This window comes from Heterocephalus glaber, unplaced genomic scaffold, assembly GCF_053883595.1.
Source record: "Heterocephalus glaber isolate CG9 unplaced genomic scaffold, H.glaber_assembly_v1.0 deba00001608, whole genome shotgun sequence".
In the NCBI taxonomy this organism is placed as follows: Eukaryota; Metazoa; Chordata; class Mammalia; order Rodentia; family Bathyergidae; genus Heterocephalus; species Heterocephalus glaber.
This window is the reverse complement of record NW_028258379.1, coordinates 40,962,623-40,982,974: the sequence shown is the minus strand read 5'-3', so window position 1 is coordinate 40,982,974 and position 20,352 is coordinate 40,962,623. Positions and strand designations below refer to the sequence as shown.

Genomic DNA, 20,352 nt, shown 5'->3' with positions numbered 1-20,352 from the left:
CCCCACTGGCATGGCCAGAGAGAAGGGAGGGACAGCAAGAGAGGCCGAGACCCTCCCTGAAGACCCAAGTTCAGGTCCCACCTGCTGAGCCACCCAGGGCCTAGCACGCCCTCCCAGCCACAGTGTGGGCAGGCTCAGTACTGATGGGAGGTGGTCATGAGCTCTGTAGGGGTGGGGTGTGGGTAAAACCTGTCCAGAGCCTCCATCTGGCCTGGGAGCTGCCCAGCCCAGCCTGCAGCTGCTGCTGAGACCTTGCAGCCTGGGGCCCTCAATCCTGTGTGGGTTGCCACCTGCAGAAGGTGTTAGGGAGGAGGGGCCCAGTGCAGCAGTTTCTGTTAGGAACATCTGGTTCCAAGCAGCAGCCAGGCTAGGCCACAGGGTCCTCTCCTTGGCACTGTCTGGGGGTCCACAGGGCTGCTCAGAAGAGAGGCTTTGCTTTCTTCTTGGGGGGCTAAAGAAGAGGGGGTGCCCTTCCACTGAGAGACCCTGCCTGAGGGGGGCCGGTGCACACAGAGGGAAATCAGGACTGGGTGTGGCTGGGGTGTTGGGCTACAGCAGCCTTGGGCATCCCGAGCTGCCAGGCAGGGGGCCCTCGGGCCGGCCACAGAGCAGCGGGCATTGCCGCGTCTTCCACAAGGGGGCGTGCTACTGGCACTCAGTGGCCCTGGCCGGCCACCCTGTCCCGGGACAGTCTAAGGGGGCAGGTTCGCTGCGTGAGGGATGGACAGGCATCTGACACTGCGCTGTGGGCAGCATAGGGCCCAGGCCTGCCGGATGGGTCCTGTGAGCTGGGACAGGCCCTGCCCGGAGGGTGCCCTGTGCCTGTGACAGTACTTTTTCTGGTCAGCCCCAGGAAGCAAGGGGAGCCCCAGACTCCATCCCGAGCGCTCCGCCCAGAGTTCCCAAGGGAACTCTGACCCTTGGATGAAAAACCAAAAAGTGACTCCCCACGCCCCCCAGTACCGGGGGAGCCTTTTCCCTAAAGGGTTAATATCCGTGGGGACCTCTGGGTGGGGGCAGGGCAGTGAGGAGCCCACGACTGGGAGCCGGACAAGGGATAGGGGTGCGGGCGCGATGCAGCCCCTGTGCAGGAATCAGGGGTGCCTTAGGGGTCCCCAGCAAACAGGGGGTCCACCCACCTGAGTCCAGCCAAGAGGGTCCCCCACCGCGAGTCCCCCCTTCCTCCTCTGGGAGTCTGAACCCAGCTCAGGTGGGACCCGGGCCGGATGTGTCCTCTGTCACCTGCTATGTCCTCCACCCACGTTTGCGACCGAGCCCCCCACATGCTTCCTTTGGGGACACTGGTGGCTGCCCCTCCGTGCCCCAGGATGAGGACTGCACACAAACTACCACCCCGCCCCAGCAGGGTCTCAGGCCTCCGCTAACAGGGCCGGGAGCCGTAGGGAAGTAGGCAATGGGTCGCTCTGAGAGCGGAGACCGCAGACCACCGAGCAGGCTGCGCGCTCGGCTAGCGGCCCCGGCCCGGCCTCGCGCTGGCTCCTCGGCCGCTGGCCAGGGCGCAGCGCGTTCTGGGCGCCCGGGGCGGAGGAGGCGGATGTGGGCGCGGCTCGGGCTCGGGGCGGGCACGCGGGGCGGGGAGAGGGCGGGGAGAGGCCAGCGGCGGCGCGGCGCAGCACCGAGCGAGGCGAAGCGAAGGGAGCCGAGGCGGCGGGGCCGGCCCAGCGCAGCGGTGCGGAGCACGGAGCGGCGAGCGGCGGCGACCGAGCAGCGCCCAGCCGGCCCGCGCCCGCCCCGCGCCCGCCCCGCGCCCGCTCCGCGCCCGCCCTGCGCCCTGAGGCCTCCGGCGGCCCTGCCCAGCGCGGCCCGGGATGCGGATCGGCGGGCGCCCGAGGCCGCGGCCCGGCTAGGCCCGCTCGCACGCGGCCGGTGAGTGCGCCGCCCCCCGCCGTCCGTCCGCGGCCGCCGCGCTTTGTTCCCGCCGGGCCGCCGCGCAGAGCAGGAAGTGGCCGAGCGCGGCCTGGGCGTGGAGGGCGCGGGCGCCGGGAGCCGACCGCCCAGCCCGGCCTCCGCTTGACCTTGGCCCGCGGAGAGGGGCGCTGTCGGGCGCGGGGGGCTCGGCGCCCTGGGCCGGCGGGGCGCGGCGGAGTGGGGCTGGGGTAGGAGAAAGGCTGGGGCCTGCGAGCCCGTGGGAGGGCCTGGAAGACCTCATTTCCCGTGGACGAAAAGTTGTCGCGGTGGCAGGGCGCCCAGCCTAGCCCACAAAGGGCGCCTGGCCCTCCCGGCCCGGCCCGGAAGCTGCTTCCTGCCTGCCTGGGCCTGGAGGTGCTACCCACCCTGGAGGGCCAGGGGGCCGCCCGAGTCGGGCCGTCCCGGGCCAGCTGGTTCCCGAGCTGCGCTTGTGCCTTGGGGCCCCAGCCCCTCCTTGCTCCAGGCGGCCACTGGTCACAGCCTGCCCCAGCCCCAGTGAAGGGCGGGCGCTTTGGAGGCCGATGGACCCCCAGCTCCCCGCCGAGTGTCAGATGTTGTCTGGGTGTTGTGCCTCAGGCCGTAATGGTAGCGCCCCCCACTCCTGAGTGAGGCACTGGGGACCCGAGGCAGGGTCCCACACCCAGGCGCGCCCTGCCCCTGCACCCGGCGCGTGTGTGTGATGTATTTATACACAGGCCCGACAGCTGTCTGACTGTCAACAGCAGGCCTGGGCCGCGGTGGGGGTGGAGGCGCCCAGGCCACGCCCACTGGGCCACAGAGCCCCCAGCTGCCCTGCCCCGGGGAGCCTCCTGCCCTGCTTCCCAGGACTGTCCAGCGCCCACTTCCCCTGGGGCCTGGTCTTCCCTGTCCCAGCCCTTCACACAGGTGTTGGGGCCTTCCTGCTGGGCCAGATGTCACTGAAGACAATGAGGGCCAGTGACCCTGGGTGCCCAGCCTGAGCCTTGGGAGGCCAGAGACGTGGCCGGTGGGAGGGCTCTAGGCTGGCTGTAGAAGCACTCATGTTGGGGTCCATGCCACCTGGCCCTTGGGTCTCTGCTGGGCCTATAGTCCCCTGAGGGCTAGCACAGGGCTGCTGGCAGGAGTGTCCAGGTGCTCCTTCACAGGATGCCCAGAAGTGGTGACATGGGAACTGGGTTTTGAGGGATGCCTAGGAGTACAGTACTTGCAGTGGGATAGCTGTTTGGCATGGGCTGGCTGGTGGGCCCCTGAAGGGTGTGGCTTGTACAGTGCCCCCCTTTTGTGGCCTGGTGAATGCTGTGATTGTGGGTCTGTGACCAACCTGCTGTGTATGGTCCTCACTCACTGACAGACCATCTGAACGTGTCTTTGTCCTAGGCGCCCAGCCCAGGGCATGGCAAAACCAGAGAAGCCTGGTCCATGCTGGCGGAATGAATGAATCAGATTCAGAGGGCAGGGTGCTGTGGCTTAGGAGGCCTGGGGTTTCTGGTGGACGGTGTCAGTATCGCCACGCTCCGGGCTCCCCTTGGAGCTGTTGCCTGCATCTGGCCTGGGCTCTGCTTTCCCAGTGTGTGGGGGTCCCAGCCTGTGGGCCGAACGTCCTGCCAGGGTGGCCTGGAGGAGGCAGTGGGCAGGCTGGACAGAGGCCCTGGGTGGGAGTGCTCCTGCAGGCCAGGAACCATGGGTCTGGGGAGAAGGCGGAGGGGCGGAGGGGCGGTGGGCGGTGCCGGCCGGGACCCTCGGGCCCCGCCTCACATCCCCTTCTTGTTCCAGACGCGGTGGCCAGGGTTGGGCCCTGAGCCCCCTGAGAGGAGGCTGTGGAGACCACAAGGGCCCACGGGCACCATGAACGACGTGGCCATCGTGAAGGAGGGCTGGCTGCACAAGCGAGGTCAGTGGGCGCTGCCGGGCCAGGCCGCAGCCTGGGCCGGACGCTGGCCTTCCTGGTGGTGGGTGCTGGCAGGGCGGGTGCCACCCTGGCTTTCCTGGAATGTGGTGAGGACATGGCACCCGGGGGCAGGTGCGCTGGCAGCTGGGCACTCCCAAGGGCTCCCCGCGGCGGTGCAGGGCCATGCCACCTGAAGCTGGACTCTGGGGCTGCGGGCCCCTCCCACTGGGGCCCGGCCTGGGCCAGCCTGCACCCTCGGGAGCCCTGCAGCCCAGGGAAGGGCTTGGGACAGGCTCTTCTTCCATCTGTGCCCTCCTGCCCTAGGGTGGGCGCTGGCTAGCCCTTCCACGCCTCCTCTCCTGGAGCCCCACTCTTCTGGAAGTCCTGGTGGTTCCATGCCAGGGGCCCACCATGCCCTCCTGTGGATAGACCCCGTGTCTGTGTGGCGGGGAGCCCCAGGCACAGGTCAGACAGGGAGCTGTGGCAAAAGTGGGTGCTATGAAATAGGGTTTTTGTGGGATGTATAGGAGCTCCTCAGCAGAGTGGGCCTGGGAGCTGCAGGGGCTGGGAGGAAGCCAAGGGTGACAGAGACGAGACACCAGGGCCTCCAGAGGGCTAGAAGCTGGCATGGAGGATGTGGTCGGCTTGTACCTAGAGAGCCTAGTTTGGCAGCTGCCGGGAGGTGAGGCTGCAGCCTGTGGCCGTGGGGGCCGTGCTGGCCGCCCTCTTCCTGCCCGCCGGCCTCCTCCCTGGCTCCTGTCCAGCGCCGGCCCATCTTGGCCCCCGGGCCCAGGCCACACCTTCCCCGACTGGCTCACCTCACAGCCGGTGGTGCGGGGACCCCAGTCCCACTGGGCCTGTGGCTTCCCACTCTGCCGCACAGTCCGCTTCCTGGGCAGTTGCTGGTTGAGTGATGGGAAGAGGCCTGGCTTCGCTTCCGGGGTGTCTCGTCAGACCCTCTGTGACCGCCAGGCCCGGCAGGCTCCCCTGGGGCCTGGGAGTTTCAGGTTGCAGCTCCCAGTGCTCCCTCTGAGGCCTGGAGGCCACAGGACATCCGGCCCTGGGGTGTCCCGAGGGTGGGCTGGGTGGGGCCCTGTTGGGCCACTCTGTCCTGGTGGTGCCCTCCGGGGCAACGGTGGACAGCCTGGGGCCTCAGCGTCCCGATCCGCACAGTGGGGTGGGACCTGCCATCCCTCAGCACAGCCGAGGCCCAGCTGCCGGCCTCAGCTTCCCCGCCAGGGAGAGGCCCTGTCCCCATGCTTCCAGCCTCAGCACAGGTGGCCAGGTGTGGGCAGCCACCAGACAGGAGGTGGCGCCAGCATTCCTGCTGCTCGGCCTGGCCTGGGCCCCTGGTTTCCCTTCTTGGCCTCCGGGGCCCTCCCTGCCCTGCCCAGCCCAGTGGGCCACTCGTGCTCACTGCCCTCTTTGGCCTGCAGTGTCCCCTGGGGGCCCCACAGCATGCAGGCCGGGGCTGCTGGGACGTGCCAGCCTGTCTTCAGGGCCACTGGCTATGCCTTACCCTCCTCAGCTCCTGCAGGGTAGGGTGCTGCCCGAGGTGAGGGGCTGTCTCAGCTAGGGCTCCGTGGGACAGCCTGGGGCCTGGGCTGAGTCCAGGGACACAGCACCATCAGGACCACTTGGGCTGGCCCAGGCTGGGTGACCGTGCCTCGGGGCCACGAGGCCATGGAGATGAGCCAGTGAATGTTGTGTGTCGCGCACCCGGAGGGCGGTGCCCAGGCAGAACCTCTGCCGCAGGTGTCCTGGTCCTGTGCCCTCGGCCAGGCTTGCATAGTCCCCCGTGTCCCTGAGCCACACCGGAGCTGGCCCAGGAGAGAAGGACTCAGGGACAGGTAGGGATGTGGGCTCTGGCACAGGGCGATGTGCGGCTGCCGGCAGGAGGGACCCTGCGGATAGAGAGGGCTGGCCCCAGACACACGTGCCTGGCCGGGACCCTGCCTGCCAGTGGTCTCCTGCGTGGGTCTGCCAGGTGTGTGTGCCCGGGTGCGTGTTGGGGTGCCTGGGCCTTGGCTCAGCTGAACCCAGGAGAGCAGTGCACTGGCTGAGCCACCTGTGTCCTGCTGTGGACTCACCTGACCCCCGCCCTGGACATCTGAGAGCTTCGGGCCTGGAACCCTGGGCAGTGAGTCCCAGGCCGGGGCTGGCCGCTTGGTCGCCGTTGGTGCACCTTGGCTGTCCTCGAGGAGGGTGTGCTGAGTGTGGCAGCCCGGCCCCTGGCCCGCTGGTGGAGACAGGTGGTGGGGCCGGTGGGGTGGCTGTGGCCGAGGGCAGTGGTGCAGGGCCCAAGTTTCCTGTTTTGTGAGCATATTGAACTCTCCCTCTAAAAACAAACAACAAAAGAGGAAGCAGGCGGCCTTGTGCTGGGCACGGGGTCACTGTCGGCCCCAGCCTGGATCTGGGGCCCCTGAGCCTGGTGGCTCCCACGCGGGTACCGCTCCTGCCGCTATGTCCTAGTTGTCCATCCTGTCTGGCAGAGGTGTCCTTCGGTGGGGGCGGCTCCATGGGGTCATGGGGCAGTGGAGTGGGCACCGAGCCATGCGGCCCACCCAGCCGTGGGCCTGGCCCCATGCAGCCCTGTGCTACAGGGAGCCGAGGCCAGGGAAGGGCTGCACTGGGGTGGCTCCTGGCTCCCAGGAGAGACCGGTGGGCTGCATCAGGCTGGTTCCTAGAAGTGCTGGGGGTGCGGAGGGAGCTGGCTGGCTGGACTGGCACTCCCCCGTCTGGGCACACCCAGGCCAGGCGCGGCGCCAGCCCCCGGCCTCGGCCCTCCCACAGCTGGAGCTGCCCGGGGCCTCCCTGTGGTGATGGCAGAGGCCACAGCTCTGCCCGCCCCGCTCTCCCTGGCCAGACCTGGGCCGGCAGCTGGCGGAGGGCCCTGTTACAGCCGTGGCCCTGTCTGCTGGGGGCCACTCACCCCTCCGTGCTGCCTGTCCTCTGCTGCTGGACATGCTTCTCTTTGACCTTGGGAAATAACAGGTCTGTTCCTGCAGATGTTGGTGCTGGGCAGTGGGCTTCGCTGGTGACTCCTGCCACTCTGGGGTGTGGGTGGACCCTGGGGTGCTGGGTTTAGGTGGGCAGCGCTGCAGCCCCCTACAAGTGACATGTGGAGTGGGCCACCTGCCCGGGGCCTCAGCAGGGTGTCTGGTAGGGCTTCCTCCGGGGGAGCCTGCTGGCGACCCACACTGGGTCCTGCTAGGAACCCAGCTTGGTGGGAGTGGGCTGAGACCCCCTGGGTCCGGTGGTGCCCGGAGGTGCTGGCTGGGCGTCCTGCAGAGCAGACTCAGCACTGTGCTCAGGCTGCTGGCCCAGGGTGGCCCTGAGGCAGGGATCCTGGGGTGCAAGGCAGCTCTCGGGGAAGGTAGCACCTGTGCCCTGGGCCCCGGCCTCTTTGTCCTCTAGGTGTCTGCACGGGCCGGGGCTCGCGTGTGAGCAGCCCTACTGCCCTGCCTGCTCTGCCCCGGAGGAGCCTGGGCTCCTGTCCCCGCACAGGGTGGCACTGCCTGCTCACTTCCTGGCCGGTGCCCTCCCTGCCTCCCCTTATCCCACCAGGAACCCTGTCGCTGTCCCTGCTAGGGTGGGTTGGGCTGGGCTGAGGGCAGGCAGTGCTTCCCAGGTGCCGTGCTGTGTAGGCCTCCCGGGCCCCTCCCTCGTGTGACCTCCAGCCTGTCATAGGTCCCCTGCTGTCAGCAGCTGCTCCACACACAGAGCAGGTGAAGGGAGACCTGGTGTGGGCACAGAGCTTGGTGAAGGCAGAGCTGGCGGCTCGTGGGCTGGGGTGTGGCCACTGTGAGCTCTGAGCAGGACAGGCAGAGCCAGTGCCTGGGGGACTGGGCTACCAGGCTGGAGACTAGAAGCTGGGTGTGGGCACAGGAGGGGACCAACCACCCAGCACAGGCCACAGGGCTGAGTGGGAAGATGTGGGGGACACAGGATGCGGCAGCACTGGGCTTAGTGATAGACGTATAGGCTGGGTTTGTGGCGTGGTGGGGTCTGGCCAGGGTAGGGTGCTGGGCAGTGCCAAGGAGGAGGTGCTGTAGGGAGGCAGCAGGGTGGGTGGGACGGAGCCTGCAGCTCCGACGGGTGTGGTAATGGGCAGGAGTGGTGCTGTCATCCTGGAGGCTGGAGCGCGGCCCCGATGGCACCCTGATGGCCCTGGGCCTCCCTGCACCCCCGGACCCTATGTGCCTTGGCCGGGCCTGCTTCAGGGCAGAGCCAGAGCTCTCAAAGAGCTGCATGAGTCCTGCAGCACCTGGGCCTGTGCTCGATCTCTGCTTCTGTGTGACCTCGAGTGAGCCCTTGTGGGAGACTCAGTTTCCCTGAGGAGCAGGTGGGCATAATGATCCTGCCCTCCCTGCTCCCAGGTGGGGGCTGTGGCCACCGTCGTGTGGCTCCTGCCCGCCCTGTGCTGACCTCACTGGTTCCTGGTCTATTGGTGGCCTGCACCTGCTCGAGTTGGGGATGTAGGGACCTGAGGCCCAGGCAGAAGCACGATGGACAGCTGGGTCTTGGAGGTGACTGTGCTGCCTGCTGCCCACCGGCCCCAAGGGCCACCATCCTCACTGTGTGCGTGCGTGCTCAATGTGCTGGAGAAGGTAAATGGGCGCCCAGCAGCTGTCGAGCACGATGGATGTGGCAGCAGCGGGGGACTGTGCAGGCGCCGTTGTCAGCTGGTGCCTGCTCCACGGGCCTGCTGGGGCTCACTTTGCTGTGGAGAAACAGCTCGGTGCCGCCTGGCGCCCCGCCAGCTGCCGCCTGCCACTGCACCAGCGTGCAGCAGTGTTTACCCAGCAGTTTCCAGAGAGCCGGGACGTGGGGTGTTTGTGGCACTTGGGATGTGGGGGCTGGGTGCTGTGGCTCAGAGGGGCCTGCACTCCTGCCGCCTGGGGGGAGCCCAAGGACGGATGTGTGATGGTGCTGCATGGGCACCCTGACCTACAGCCGGCCTAGCACTGGCCATGAGGCCCCACCAATGGTGCTTTGGCCACTGGGCCCTCCTGGGGGGCCCTGCTAGAACCCCAGCATCCAGCCCAGGAGGGACTGCCTGGAGGGACCCCTGCCCTTCCCGGGGATGGCTGGGGACCCAATCAGGTTGACCACAGGGATGCATATGGGCCACGGGCTGGGGCAGAGGGCCTGGGTCAGCTGCCCACCCTGCAGCTCTGGGTGGAGGCGGGGCCCCAACCCCAGGGGCTGGAAGGACCTAGTCCTGGAGTGGTGGACAGGGCGGGAGCCCAGAAGCGGGGACAGACAGTGCCCACCGCTGCCAGCCTGAGGTGCGGACATGGGTCCTCACAGCCGCCGCACTTTTCGGGGAGCTGTGCCCATGCTCATGTCAGGGTTGGGCCGAGCAGGGGGTGTGAGCCTCCAGCTGGGTGCCCACTGTGGCTGCCTCGGATCATCCTGCTTGTGGAGTGTGCCTCTGGCCTCGGGGAGCAGTGGGGACCTGTGGAGGGGCAGTGTCCTGGGAGGTTGACTTGGCTCTGTCCTCTGGAAGAGTGTGGCCCTGTGAGGGCACTTGGGTGCAGGCTGGGTCCTGGGGTTCCCATGTGGCTCTGCGTCGCTGAAGGATAGGATGGAAGGGCGGCCAGCTCCAGGACTTGGCTTGCCCCAGGGTAAGGAGTCAGGTCAGAGTGGTGTGCCTCTGAGATGCTTACACAAAAGGGAGCCTCGAGGACCAGTCTCTTCCTGCCTATCCCACCCGCCTCGACCCCAAGGGTGGGCATGTGCCCCCCACAAGCCCTCTGTGGCTGCCCCCTTGACTTATCCCCCAGGGTCTCCCCATCCTGGTGAGGACGGGGCCCAGGGCTGTAGTCCGGGCTGCCCGCCTGCCTCTCATCCTGTCTGGACTGAACTTGTTAAGATGCTACTCACGGCCCGGGCCATAGCTGCCCCCCACCACAGTGAGGGCCTGCCTGGCCCGGGACACGGAGATGAAGGAGGAGATTGTGTTTCCCAGCCTGGCCCGGGTGCAGGGCCCTGTTCTTCCTCTGGAGGGGTCTGGGTGCCAGGCCCACAGGCAAAGAGAGGGCGAGGCCTCTTCCAACGCTTCTCTTGGGGGGACTGAGCTCCTCCCAGTGAGGGCTACCTTTAGCCTGCACCCCCAGGTCCTGCTCCCAGAATGGCTTGTGCTGAGGCCGAGCCGGCAGGGCAGGAGCTGGGAGGATGCTGCTGTAGGGCCAGGTTGGAATTGGTTGGGCGGCTGAGTGCTGGGTGTGGTGGGAGGGGGCCTGCGGGGCGGCGGGGGGCGGCAGTTGGTGGAGCAAGATGGATTTCCGGGGCGTGCGGGTGCGCTGCTCATCAGCCGCCCCGCTCGGTTAGTGTCCCGGGGAGCGGCAGCTGGCGAGATGGGAGGCACTCCATCAGGGGCCGACAGCTCCAGACTGGCACCGGCGGGTGGGCACACGGGGTGGGTGGGTGCCCCCTGCCCGCTCTGCTCCCTCCACTTCCTGCCCATGCTGTGCTGCCAGGCCCTGCATCCGGGCTGGGGGCTGGGTGGGGCCTTGCGGTGCGAGGCCAGGGCTGGAGTCCACGGCCTGCGCTGCCGACTGCCTGAAGCCCTGGGGTCCCCAGGGTGTGGGACCCTGCGCTGTGCCCTGGGAGAGGGGCAGATGGCGACCCTCCTTCTCGAGGGTTGGTGCTGGCTGATGGTCCAAGGCCCCCAGTGGCCCTGGGATCCAGGGTTAGGTTAGGTGCCCTGGCGGCCACAGGTGAGCTGTGGGCCAGCACCGAGGGGCTATCCCCTCCGAAGGACCCCTGCAGCGCTCACACACGTCTCGGGCGGCCCAGACCAGGAAACCTTCCTGCTGGTGTCTGGGGCCGGGGTGGTGGCCTGGGCTGGGCTCTGGCCACCCTCTGCCAAGCCTGCCCCACGCCCACCCGGAGCCCCACACGCACACTTGGCCCTGCTAGGGCAGGCGCTTCCATCCCCTGTGCACCTCCCAGTGGGCAGGGTGGCACGGGGTGAAGACAGTTTGGTTGGAGGATGGGGTGGTGGGCTTGGGAGGAGCCTCTGTGGCCTGCAGCCTGGGAGGAGGGCGGAGCCAAGGCTCTGAGGGCTCGAGACTGGGTCCCCTGGACACCAGCGTGTGGAGTGGCCTGCAGGAGGGCCGTAGGTGGAGAAGCATGGCCAGGCCTCCTGGGCTGTAGGAAGTTGAGGTGCTGCCTGTCCCCGCAGCCCGGGCACCTCGGAAGCAGTGCCTGCCCCAGGCTCCTGACCGGGGACCCACTCTGTGCTCTGGGGGGCTGTAGTGTGCGTGCCTCACCCCGAGGGACCACGCCATTGCTGTCTGCTTGTCCCTCCAGGTGCCCTCCAGGGCTAGGCGTGGCGGAGGACCTGGCCCCTGCGCAGGGCCTCAGCCCTGTGGGCTGGTCCCACCCCACCCTCTGCTCAGTGTCCCCTCAGATGAAGAAATTGCCTGATTAGTAAGTTCCCTGTTCAGACTCCTTGCTCGGCAAAATGTAAATGAAACATTTTTTCCGGGTGTCAGTATGAAAAATGACAGTTGCTCGGAGATCACAGAGGACATCTGCTCTGGTCCCCACTCATGAGCGCCTGTTTATGGCTGATGTTGCAAACTGGAGGGAGACCATTGCTGTGTACCTGGGTGACCCAGGGCAGGTCTTGGTGCCCAGCTGCGGGAGCCTCCCAGGTCTGCCCCACAGGCCCCAAGTGGCACCCAGAGCCTAGGGCCGGCAGGGCTGTCCCAGGTGGGGTTGCCATCCTGTGGCCCAGCCCTGGCCAGCTGCGGACATGCCTGTATCAGCCACACGTCCCCCGCCCCGCCACACAGCAGGCTCCCTCCTCGGCCAGGGACCAGCAACCACCACCTGCTGGCCTCAGGTGCCTGGGCAGAGCTCTCATCCTGAGCCCTGACGGTGTAGCTGGGCCCTCTGGGTGCCTGTCTCCCCGGAGCACCTCTGTCGACCCGCACAGACAGTATGCTTAGCACACGGCCTCCTGCCCGCCCACAGGGGAGTACATCAAGACCTGGCGGCCACGCTACTTCCTCCTCAAGAACGATGGCACCTTCATCGGCTACAAGGAGCGGCCACAGGACGTGGACCAGCGTGAGTCCCCTCTCAACAACTTCTCCGTGGCGCGTAAGTGTCCTCTTGGATGCCCTGGGTTGGAGGGGGATGGTGATGGTGGGCAGGGATGGCTGGAGCCCTCTGTGCGGGCCAGGCCCCTGCTGAGGTCCCGTTTGGCCTGTGTCCTGGGGAGCAGGTTGGGCGGTGCCAGCTCCTGGGTCACCTCCAGGCCTTCATGGTCAGCTCAGGCATGGCCACCATCGCACTGTCCCCTGGGGCTCTTGTTTGGAAGCTGGAGGCTCTGGGACATGGGGCTAAATGGGGCCCACCAGGTCTCTCTTGGGGACCCCCGGGCAGGGCAGGAGGGGTGGGGGCTTCCAGCTCCCACAGCCTCTGCCACCCCCAGGAAGAATCGGGGCTTCTCCTTTGAAGGCTCCCTGAGTCCCCCATATCTGTGGGGTCCCTTTGCCTCCCTTACGGTGGGCAAGGGCCGTAGGCATCCAGGAAGCCCTGCTCATGTGGGCCTGGCTGGCAGGATGCTGAATCCTTGTTCTCTGCCACCACTGTAGGCCAGCTCACCTAGGGGTTGGCCCAGAACAGGCCCAAGGGTACAGGGGTGACCGAGTGTTGATAGGGCTCCGCTGTGGGGCATCTGGGGAGGGGGGCTGGCCAAGGTCAGGACTCGGGTTGGCCTGAGGCTGTAGTCTGGGGGTGTAGTGCAGTGCCCACCGTGGCTTGGTCCTGGGTTGCACCCTGGGACCTGGGGTCCTCTGGCTCCCCCAGTCTCACTGGCCTGAGGGTTCTGGCCCCAGCCAGAACCGGTGGGACCCAGGCTGGGTATGCAAGGACCTAGCCTCAGCACTTGAGGACAGGAAGAGGAGTGGGGATGGTTCTGGCACCCTGGGTGCACCGGCACCAACCCCGAGTGTCCCCAGCCTGTGCTCTGAGGAGGAGGACATAGCACTGCTAGCCCCGGGGACCCAGGTGGGAGGAGCAGACTCTGCCCTATGAGGCCAGGCTGAGGGCTTCCCGGGGGCTTTACCTTGACCTGGTTCCTCTGAACCCCGAGTTCCTCCTCCGAGGTTCCTGCAGCCTGAGGCCCCACAGCGGCAGAGCGATCTGACAGTCGGGGGGCCCCCAGGACGCGTGAGACCAGGGAGGCAGACACAAGGCCCCTGGGAGCCTCCACCTAAGCTCTCTCCAGCGTCTCCACGGTCAGAGCCAGGGCCTTCGTGGCAGCAGAGGGGGCCTTGCTGGGGGAGGCACCGGGCTTGTGCCCCAGCGGAAGTGTGGTGGGCAGGGGCAGGAGGCAGGCACTCTAGAGGTGCACGGCAGGGGCCATGGGCTGCAGGAGACAGGTGGTGGCACCGGCCAGGGAGTGGGCTTGGGGTGGGATGGGCTGGGTGTGCTGGGCCTCTGTGACCAGGGGCTTTTTCCAGGGTGGGTTCTGGTGTGTGTGGGGCCAAAGCCCCAGCCCCTCTGGGCATGGCGCCCCATCTGGTGGCTTCCAGTGGACTGTCCTGGAGGAAACAGGAGGCTCCGTGCCACACAAGGGCAGGCAGGTTTTCCACTCTCCCATGCCTGTTGACACAGGCCCTCCCCACAGAGCTGGGCCCCCAGTGGAGCCCAGCCAGGCCCTCACGTTGCCAGGGCCTGGGTGCTGGAATGTGGGAGGCCCCTCTGCTGGCCCCTCAGCCCTGTCTGCCTCACTCCAAGCCCTGCCCAGAGCCCTCTCTGCACAGATGACTCACACTCCTCAAGGGTGCTTTGTCCTCACCATCAATCCACTGTGGGGGGTGTGCTGCAGGTGTGCATGAGCCCCAGGGTTGTGTGGGCCCCAGGTATGCATGTTGCAGTATACATGTATCACAGGTGTGTGTATGTTCCAGCTTGCACGTGTCCCAGGTGTGCATGTGTTGCAGGCATGCATATGCTCTGGGTGTGTATATTGCAGGTGTGTATGTGTTGCTGGTGTGTGTGCTCAAGGAGGATGTTCTGCAGCTGTGTAGCTACTCCTGTGTGCTACAGGTGTTCCTGCTGTAGGTGTATGTGCTCCAGTGTCTGTGCTTCAGGTGTGCATGTGCTCTAGACATATGTGTTCTCTAGACGCTCCAGCTTGACTTGGAAAAGCTGCAGACATTCATGTACCAGGTGGGATGGGCAGGTTGCATCCCAGCCCTGCTCCGGAACCTCAATGCCCCCCACTCTCCAAGGCCTAGCATGAGATGGGGGCTCACAGACAAAGGCAGGAAGTGCTGTGGGAGGGGGTCCCTCTTGGGGATGCCTCTCAGCTCCAGGGCAAGGCATCCCAGCTGCAGCAGGGCCCGGCCCTGTTTATGAGGGATCCAGCCTTGGAGAGGGGCTGGGATGTTCTGGGACCAGGTGAGGTTCTGTAGGGACAAGCCTGGTGCAGCCAGGACTGTGGGGTGTGTGTTGAGGAGGCAGATGCAGATGGTGCCCCCTGGCCCCGTCCTCAGAATGCCAGCTGATGAAGACGGAGCGGCCCAGGCCCAACACCTTCATCATCCGCTGCCTGCAGTGGACCACGGTCATTGAGCGCACTTTCCACGTGGAGACGCCAGAGGAGCGGTGCGAAGGGTGGGGTGTGGATGGCTGCGGGCAGTAGCCACGGAGGTGGCGGGCAGGGCTACGGAGCCTGCTGCTTGTGGCCATCCTTGGTCCATTCTAGAAAGTAGCCCTGTCCGACCTTGCGGTTTGGGTGGCTGGAAAAACTGAAGCTGGAGGTGAAAACAGGGTGGGTTGGGTGCCATGCTGCTGGGGTTGGAGCTCCATGTCCCCAGCATCTGGGCGTTTTCAGACTGTGTGTGTGGAGGCCAGGCTCTGGGTGGCCGCTGGGGCCTCTGTCTGGGGTTGCTGGGCCAGCCACAGACGAAGGGGACTCAGCCGACGCTCTGTAGGGAGGAGTGGACAACAGCCATCCAGACAGTGGCCGATGGGCTCAAGAGGCAGGAGGAGGAGCTGATGGAGTTTCAGTCAGGCTCACCCAGCGACAACTCGGGGGCCGAGGAGATGGAGGTGTCTCTGGCCAAGCCCAAGCACCGTGTGGTAAAGCTTGGGCCCGCTGGGGGTCGGGGTCCTCACCCAGCTTCCTGGGTGTGGCCTGGGTCTGAGGCCCGGGGGTCACTAGCATCCTTACTGACCCTGCAGGCCTGCAGGTGACTCAGGCCCTGCCTGCACCCTGCCTCCCAGGCTGCTGTGCTTGACACTCTGGGTTTCAGGCAGCTGTGGGACACAGGGGCCCTGACCAGCGCTCCTGCTGCCCACAGACCATGAATGAGTTTGAATACCTGAAGCTGCTGGGCAAGGGCACCTTTGGGAAAGTGATCCTGGTGAAGGAGAAGGCCACGGGCCGCTACTACGCCATGAAGATCCTAAAGAAGGAGGTCATCGTGGCCAAGGTACGCGGGCAGGCAGGGTGGGGGTGCGGGGCAGGGCGACAGCACTCACTGGTCCCACCTTCCAGGATGAGGTGGCCCACACACTCACTGAGAACCGCGTCCTGCAGAACTCCAGGCATCCCTTCCTCACGGTGAGTGGGGCCACTCACGCCCAGCCCTTGTGGGGCTTTGTACGTGGCCCGTGGCGGGCTGGGCATGATGGGGCCGGCTGCGGGCTGCAGGCTGCACAAGCGGGCCTGGTGACCTTGGCCTCCACCCACTCTGCCAAGGGCCCGGAAGACCCGCACCTCTTCAAAACCGCCTTCCAGGCTTACCGGGTGGGCCCCAGTCAGGAGGGGCGTGTGCTGGGTGCCCCATCCCAAGGGAGGGCCCAGTCCAGCCAGTCACTTAGCCCCAGGGTCAGCACTTGCGGGTGACCAGCCATTGGCGGCCTTCTGAGAGGTAAAGGTGGCCAGGCAGCTCAGCGCGTCTGGGTGGATGCTCTTAGCCGGCACTTGACTTGCCTTCAGCTCTGCTGGCCCCGGCGTCTGGCACGTTATCTGCCGGTGAAGTCCTGGTGGGCCCCTGGGTCTTAACCCAGACCCTGTAGCTCACCCATAGAACGTGCCTCGGTGCTTGTGGGTCACCTGGCACTGGTGGGCACGTGGCCTCCATCTGTCTGTGCCCTGAGGTCCTCGGCTCCAGCTGTGCTCCCTTCCAGGCCCTGAAGTACTCCTTCCAGACCCATGACCGCCTCTGCTTTGTCATGGAGTACGCCAACGGGGGCGAGGTAGGCAGGGTGCAGCCCGAGGGCACCTGTCCACGGGTGGGCTCGTCGGGGACACAGGTGCTCTGTCCCGAGTAGGGGTCTCTGGGGTCTGTAGGACCTCCAGACCCTGGGCCTCCTGGGCTGGCCCCACTGTGCCCTGCCTGCAGGTGGCAGGGAGCCCTCCACCTGTGGCCCCTCAGTGTCCCCTCCCACAGCTCTTCTTCCACCTGTCCCGTGAGCGTGTGTTCTCCGAGGACCGGGCCCGCTTCTACGGTGCGGAGATTGTGTCGGCCTTGGACTACCTGCACTCTGAGAAGAACGTGGTGTACCGAGACCTCAAGGTGGGACCCCAAGGTGTGCCACCGGAGTGAGCTTGTGGTCGGCGGGGACCGGGCCGGCAGTGCTGACCCCAGGCCTCCCCACAGCTGGAGAACCTCATGCTGGACAAGGATGGGCACATCAAGATCACGGACTTTGGGCTGTGCAAGGAGGGCATCAAGGACGGCGCCACCATGAAGACCTTCTGCGGGACGCCTGAGTACCTGGCCCCTGAGGTGCGTCACCCACTGGGCCACCCATGCCCTGCTGCCCTGTGCCACAGTGCGCTGTGACACTGAGTCCCCGGGCAGGTGCTGGAGGACAACGACTACGGCCGCGCAGTGGACTGGTGGGGGCTGGGCGTGGTCATGTACGAGATGATGTGCGGCCGCCTGCCCTTCTACAACCAGGACCACGAGAAGCTGTTCGAGCTCATCCTCATGGAGGAGATCCGCTTCCCACGCACGCTTGGCCCCGAGGCCAAGTCCCTACTCTCGGGACTGCTCAAGAAGGACCCCAAGCAGAGGTGTGGCCCCTGCCCCGCACACCCAGGAGGGCGGGGCCGGGCCAGTGCTGAGCCAGCTGTGTCCCCGCAGGCTCGGCGGGGGCTCTGAGGACGCCAAGGAGATCATGCAGCACCGCTTCTTCGCCAGCATCATGTGGCAGGATGTGTATGAGAAGAAGGTGCAGGCCGAGCCCCCCCGCGCCGCACGTCCTCCCCTGCGCCGCACGCCCTCGCCACACTGAGCCCCAGCCAGCCCGCTGGGCCGCACGGTGGCATGCATGCTTGCCCTCGCCAGCACACGCACAGACACGGGAGCCAGAGAGCCCTCACCTGCACCCCATTGCCTGTGCTCACCTGCAGGGGTCCTGGAGCTGGCCCAGGCCTCCCTCCCTCCTTCCTCCCCGAGGAGCTGGGCCCCAACGCACCCCATCCACCTAGGCCATGTGGGAAGCTTGTGGGCGTGGGGAGGGTGCCGGTCTGCTCTCTGCCAGTGGTGGGTGCACCTTGCTCTTGGCCTTGAGGGGCCTGGTCTGCCCAGTGGGTACTGGGTGCCCTGGCACTGAGCCGTCTTTCGCTGGTGTCTCCCTGAGTACCCATTGCAGGCCGCAGTAGCCAGCAGGCCCCCCGGCCCTTGCCCAGCTTCCTGTCCCCTTCTGGCTCTGCCCTTGAGGGTAGAGAGCGTAGACAGTCTCCCCTCCTGCCCAGCCCTGACCAGGGAGCCTGCGAGTCCACTGGGGCAGCACTGATCCCCAAACCAGACTCCAGGATGATGTCTGGGATTCTTCGCCTGTGGACCCTAAGGGGCAGTCTGAGGCTGCTTCCTCCAAGAGATTTGTCCTTCCCCGGGCTTCTGGAGGATGAGCTTGAGAAGAGGGGAAGCCCCCGTTGTCCCTGTACCTCTGGGTCAGCCCCTCCCGGACCCCTTCCCAAGGAGGCAGTCACACTGGGGTCCTGGGGTCCCAGGTCCCCTCCCGCCTGGCACACTGCCCGCTGCCAGATTGGCTCACCCTGTGCGAGGAACACGAGGGGCTCCTGTGTCGGGGTTGGGGTCCTCCCTCCACCTGAGGGGCTGTGAGTGGAGCTCCCCCGCCCTGCCCACCCCAACTCCTCCCCGGAACTCCTCCCAGACGGCCCTGGAGTGCAGGCACTGAGGGGCTGTCCCCTGAGTTGGGGCACACGGGGGTGTGGGACAAGGTCTGTAACCAGCCTTTGCTGTGCCTCCTGCAGCTCAGCCCGCCCTTCAAGCCGCAGGTCACCTCGGAGACCGACACCAGGTATTTTGATGAAGAGTTCACAGCCCAAATGATCACCATCACGCCGCCCGACCAAGGTGAGGGGCTACCCCCGCACACCTGCTCTGGTGGCTTCGGACGCTTTACAGTCTAGATTGTGGTGGCAGTGGTGGGGCGGGTGTCAGTGTTCTGAGGGCTGGCATCATTGCACCCGGGCTGCAGCGCTGCCTCGGTTTCCCCTGAGCCATGTCTCGCCCTGCAGATGACAACATGGAATGTGTGGACAGCGAGCGGAGGCCGCACTTCCCACAGTTCTCCTACTCAGCCAGTGGCACAGCCTGAAGCGCCCTCAGCAGAGCCTCGGCAGCTGCATCTGGCACGTGTTGGAAGCCTCGAACAGATGACCTGCATTTGATGGCTGATTTCTCAAATGCTTTGGGAGGAGCCTCCCAGATGGAGGACATTCTTGCTGGAACAGTGTGCTGCCACCTGGCCAGGTCAAGAGAAATATTGTCCTGCAGTTTCTCTTAATTTATTTCATCCAATCTGTTCTGCAAATGTGGCCTCAGCCCTCTGAACAATTACACTCGTAGGAAATGTCAAAGACCTCTGCAGCCCTTGCAGTGTGGGGCCGGCGGGTCTGGGCACATCTTGCACTGCCCCGGCTGGCCATGCATCCAGCTGCCACCCACCCCAGGTCCAGGGCTGGGCCTGCCTGCGGCACCTGGGCAGCTTCACTGGGCACACTGGCTGGCACCCCGTCTGCAGGTGGGGCACAGGCAGCCCCTGCACTGGGGCCATGCCTCTGAGGACATCCTTGGAGCTTCCCCCAGATGGGCCGGGATGGGATGGGATGGGACGGGACGAGGTGGGCCAGGGTTCGCCTGCAGGATGGAGATGCAAGGTCTCAGTCTAATGCCGTGTACCTTGCCATTCCCGGCCTTTGGGGGTGTAATCTCAGTGACAGGAAGCCCCTCCCTACCCCTTGCCTTGGATGATTTCTGCCTCCACACTTGTCCTGAGCTTCACCTCTGACCCTCTCGCCTGGCCCTCCCTGTCCTGGCCAGATTTGGCTGCTGCTGCACCATGCCATTTTTTACAACATTGAACTTTAGCATTTTTACTATTATAATATGAAACGTTCCCTCCAAATCTTCAATAAAAATTGCTTTTCAAGTTTGTGGCTGGCTTTGCTGGGTGTTGTGGGCTAAAGGGCTGTGGCCAGGGCCTGTGCTGAGGCTGGCCTCGTTCTGAGGCAGGGGCAGCCTCCAGGACACCCCTGTGGGGAGAGGAGGCAGCTGCCTGGGCTGGGAAAGGAGCGAGACCCTGGCCACCGGGAAGGACTGGACATGGCAGGGCCCAGCGCTGTGAGGGGAACAGCTGGGGCCCAGATCCCCCCAGAGCACCTGGAACCAGCCGCCTGCAGGATGCACAGCTGGCGCCCCCTGGTGGTACTGCTCTGGGCCAGGCGGGGCGCAACTGGTCAGGGACTGCAGAGCGGGGGCCAGGGCCTATTGGTAATGGGATCCACTCTGTGCAGGGTGGACAAGGTGGGTGCTGTCCCATTCCCACTGGGCAGACAGGGTGACATTCTGGACCTTCAGGGGCAGCTGAGGTCTCTGGGTGTCCCTGATCCGCAGTTCTGACAGGCTGTGTGTTACAAGCCACCCCGCTGACGCCTTACACAGCTTTGCTGGAGAACATACGTGCAGCGCTACACACTCACGATGCTTTGGAGAGGAGGCATCCAGACTTCACATCATACAAAACGAGCATGGCAGAAACCAGAACATGCAACGGCCTTCCATTATCCTCCAACCGTGAGCATACCTCACTGAAAAAGTGACTGACCGAAGGGGGAAATGGAGACACAGCTGGAGCCAGGGATGGACCTGGTGCTGGAGAGCCAGAGCTGCCCCTTCCCAAGAGCCCTTGGGGCCCTTTCTACAGTCCAGAGCCCCAGGGATGGATGCAGGGACGGGACGAAGAGCCTCTGAGCCCACCCCAACCTTCCCACTGCTCAGATGGAATGGTCCGCAGCAGAGGGGCAGCCAAGGAGGCCGCAGTGGGGCTCTGCCAGACGAAGCTCCTTCCCGTGCCCAGTGCACCCACAGCCTACTCTTCCCAGCACCGGGCAGGCTTGGAAGACAGGAAGACACAAGTGGCTTTGGCCCTGGCCCTTCCCATGCTTCAGCGGGTGCAGCAGTCAGCTCCGCGGGTCCGGGTAACATGGATGATCAGCATGCTGGGAGGCACTGAAGGCTGTGCCTGCTCTCCCAGGTAAGGCC

The 20,352-nt window shown here is 65.8% G+C and overlaps 1 protein-coding gene across 4 annotated transcripts; it reads left to right on the top strand.

Annotated features, from left to right (window-relative positions):
* Positions 1-1,751: 1,751 nt before the first annotated feature.
* On the top strand, positions 1,752-19,243 carry Akt1 (AKT serine/threonine kinase 1). Of its 4 annotated transcripts, none has more exons than XM_087195644.1 (14): positions 1,752-1,887; positions 3,682-3,799; positions 11,786-11,914; positions 14,320-14,431; positions 14,761-14,908; positions 15,130-15,261; positions 15,327-15,392; positions 15,962-16,030; positions 16,225-16,350; positions 16,435-16,563; positions 16,738-16,853; positions 16,924-17,011; positions 18,060-18,162; positions 18,327-19,243. In XM_087195644.1, the coding sequence occupies exons 2-14, from the start codon at positions 3,754-3,756 to the stop codon at positions 18,404-18,406; spliced, it is 1,344 nt and encodes a 447-aa protein (XP_087051770.1). In that variant the 5' UTR covers positions 1,752-1,887; positions 3,682-3,753; the 3' UTR covers positions 18,407-19,243. The 4 variants fall into 4 exon arrangements, with proteins under 4 accessions (XP_087051770.1, XP_004836908.1, XP_004836909.1 ...); XM_004836851.2 differs by having other exon boundaries at positions 16,639-16,853; XM_004836852.2 differs by having other exon boundaries at positions 16,210-16,350.
* Positions 19,244-20,352: the final 1,109 nt, after the last annotated feature.

Coding starts and splice junctions, on each gene's coding strand:
- Akt1 (XM_004836850.2), top strand. CDS start 3,754: ATGAACGACGTGGCCATCGTGAAGGAGGGCTGGCTGCACAAGCGAG. Junction 3,800..11,785: donor GGGCTGGCTGCACAAGCGAG/GTCAGTGGGCGC, acceptor GCCCGCCCACAG/GGGAGTACATCAAGACCTGG. Junction 15,262..15,326: donor AGGAGGTCATCGTGGCCAAG/GTACGCGGGCAG, acceptor CCCACCTTCCAG/GATGAGGTGGCCCACACACT.